The following is a 2,755-nucleotide window of genomic DNA, read 5'->3' as shown; positions in this document are numbered from 1 at the left end:
ATGTAGCAGTTTGTTTTCAGAAATTGGTTGTAAGTTACTTCCCATGTGAAACCCGACCTCAGACATTTCCTTTGCAGTTTGTGAAAATTTTAAACAAAACCCATTCCCCTCCCTAACCCATCACAAGTTTCTGTCCACAAACTTTTTGAGGAATCTTTACATTAGTATCCATAGTGACTGTACCAATTTGCATTCCCACCAACAGTGCACAAGGGTTCCCTTTTCTCTACAGCCTCTCCCTCACTTGTTATTGTCTTTTGATAACAGCCATTCTGACAGGTGTGATGTGATGTCTCATGGTGGTTTTGATTTGCATTTCCCTGGTGTTTAGTGATGTTGAGCATCTTTTCATGTATCTGTTGGACATCTGTATGTCTTCTTTGGAAAAATGTCTATTCAGGTCCTCAGCCCATTTTTAAATTGGATTGGTTGTCTTGTCATGTTGAGTTGTATGAATTCTTTATATATTTTGTATCTTAACCCTTTATTGGAGGAATCATTTGCAAATAATCTCCCATGCAGCGTCGCCCAGATATCCGCCCTGGTCCCCCTCCTCCAGTCATTCTGCTGGGGATGAGGGAAGTCTTGAGGCTGACTCCCCGAGGATGCTGGTGGGGCAGGATCACTCACCGGGGGTGAAGAAGCTTTGGGAGGCTGAGACACTGAGGCTGCAGGTGTGTGGGGGGGATCACTCCATGGGGACGCAGGTGCAAGGTTCTGAGGCTGAGACCCTGAGGCTGTGGTGGGAGTGGCTTGCCCAGTGCTGCCAGGGTAAGTCCCTGTTAAGATGGGGCAGAAAAATTTAGGGCAAAGAAGCCCTAAGAGGCGGATTGCGGACTGCGTATTAGGACCATGTTGTCATCTTTATAGAAAGAAACTTGGCGGCAGCTTCCATTGTAGAACCAGACCAGGCTGGTTCACGTTGTGGGCATGGCTGTTGTGGAGGCAGAGGCAGGCCTCAGATTGCGTGGCTTCCTGCGGTTACTTCCGTTCTGTGGTGCTGGGTGCCACCGCAGGGAAGGTGGGGTGAGTTAGGGTGGGGTGGGGGAGTGGTTGTCACTAGGCAGACTCTCCCTGGTCAGCTCCTTCTGGCGTCCCACCTGAGGTCCTCAGCCACCTGTGCCTTAACAGTCCCCAACTCTAAGCTTTCCTTTGTGGAATTGTAGGAATTAATTAAACCGATTTGAAAATTTCTAAGAAATTGCAAGAGACAAGAATAGTTAAAACAATATTGCAAAGGAAGAACAAAGTTGGAGGATCTTATGCGGATTAAGGAGGGGCCATGAACTAAGGGCCTCTGTACATGAGATACCTCCCCCTCAAAGGAATTTGTGTTTTTGTTTTGTTATAAAGGGTCAGGAGGGCCGCTGGGCAGCATTCGCCAGGCCGCTCACTGCTCACTCTCAGCGCCCCCCTCCCCGCCCCGAGACTGGGGGACTCCGGCGAGGCTGAGAGGACTGGGTGCCGCCATCTTTGTGACAGAGTAATTTGCATATTACCTTTTCATTAGATAGGATCGCCAAGAAAACCAGTCAACCTAGGTGCCTATCAATAGACGAATGGATGAAGAAGGTGTGGTGCATACATACGATGGAATATTACTCAGACCTGAAAAAATTAAATCTTGCCCTGGCTGGTTTGGCTCAGTGGATAGAGCTTTGGCCTACGAATGAAGGGTCCCAGGTTCAATACTGGTCAAAGGAACATGCCCGGGTTGTGGGCTCAATCTCCATAGGGTTCAGGGGGCGTGCAGGAGGCAGCCCATCCATGATTCCCCCTATCATTGATATTTCTATCTCTCGTTCCCGCTCCCTTCCTCTCTGAAATCAATAAAAAATACATTTTTTAAAATTAAATCTTGCCATTTGAGGCAGCATGGAGGTAAAACATTGTTTCCTGACATAAATCGGACAAAGAAAGACAAATACCATATGATTTCACTTACATGTAAAATCTAAAAGACAAAACAAAGTGAAACAGTGCCGGAAGCCAATGCCAGCATGTCAGCAGGGCTGAATCATCTGGAAATGGCTGAGGGCATTTCCCCAACCTGAGAAGGATGACTGTGGCTGCCAGACAGCTAAGGGCATCTTAATCTACATGTTACTGCCTCCTACTGGCCAAACACCTGAACACCCGAAGGCAATTTTCCCCAATCTGACAATGGATTGTGTATAGGACCCCCTACCCTTTGATGTGTATATCTACCTCGCCTTAGGACAAATTGTGTAAACAAAGGGTAAGGGGTCCTGAGACAAGGAGAGCTTAGTTCCTTTAGCTAAGTCTTCTCTGACTCCCCAACATGCCTTTCAAAATTATATTTCGTCTCTGGGCTCTCTATTAAATTACACACAGCCCTTCTCCTGATTCCTGAACCCTTCTAGATGCTGCAATAAGACCCCTTGCAAAACAGAAACATACTCATAGATACAGAGAATAAATGCACAGTTGCCACAAGGGAGAGGTGAGGAGAGATGGAGAGGGGAAGGGACTGACTACAAGCTGCCAGTTACACAGTGAGTCATGGGGTGTGACATGCAGCGTTGGGGAGATGGTCAGTGACACTAATGACGATGTGCGGTGACAGATCCACTTCTTGTGGTGACTACCCTGTAAGTTATATGTGTTCAATCACTATGTTTACACCTGAAACTAACATAATACTGTTTGTCAATTATAATTAAACACTAGAGGCCCGGTGCACAAAAATTTGTGCCCTCGGGGAAAGGGGGGGTCCCTCAGACATCCCTGTGCC

General features: G+C 47.1%; 1 protein-coding gene across 1 annotated transcript in view; it reads left to right on the top strand.

The window, feature by feature from the left end:
- Nucleotides 1–695: 695 nt before the first annotated feature.
- The window catches only part of LOC102760441 (HLA class II histocompatibility antigen, DRB1-16 beta chain), a 24,102-nt gene continuing 22,042 nt past the window's right edge, over nt 696–2,755 (top strand). Inside the window, exon 1 of the mRNA XM_015562776.1 lies at nt 696–771. Coding sequence (XP_015418262.1) covers nt 696–771 — 76 coding nt within the window. The remainder of the gene's footprint in view (nt 772–2,755) is intronic.

This window comes from Myotis davidii, unplaced genomic scaffold (assembly GCF_000327345.1).
Source record: "Myotis davidii unplaced genomic scaffold, ASM32734v1 scaffold2838, whole genome shotgun sequence".
In the NCBI taxonomy this organism is placed as follows: domain Eukaryota; kingdom Metazoa; phylum Chordata; class Mammalia; order Chiroptera; family Vespertilionidae; genus Myotis; species Myotis davidii.
The sequence above is the reverse complement of the archived record's forward strand: the minus strand, read 5'-3'. Positions and strand labels throughout refer to the sequence as shown.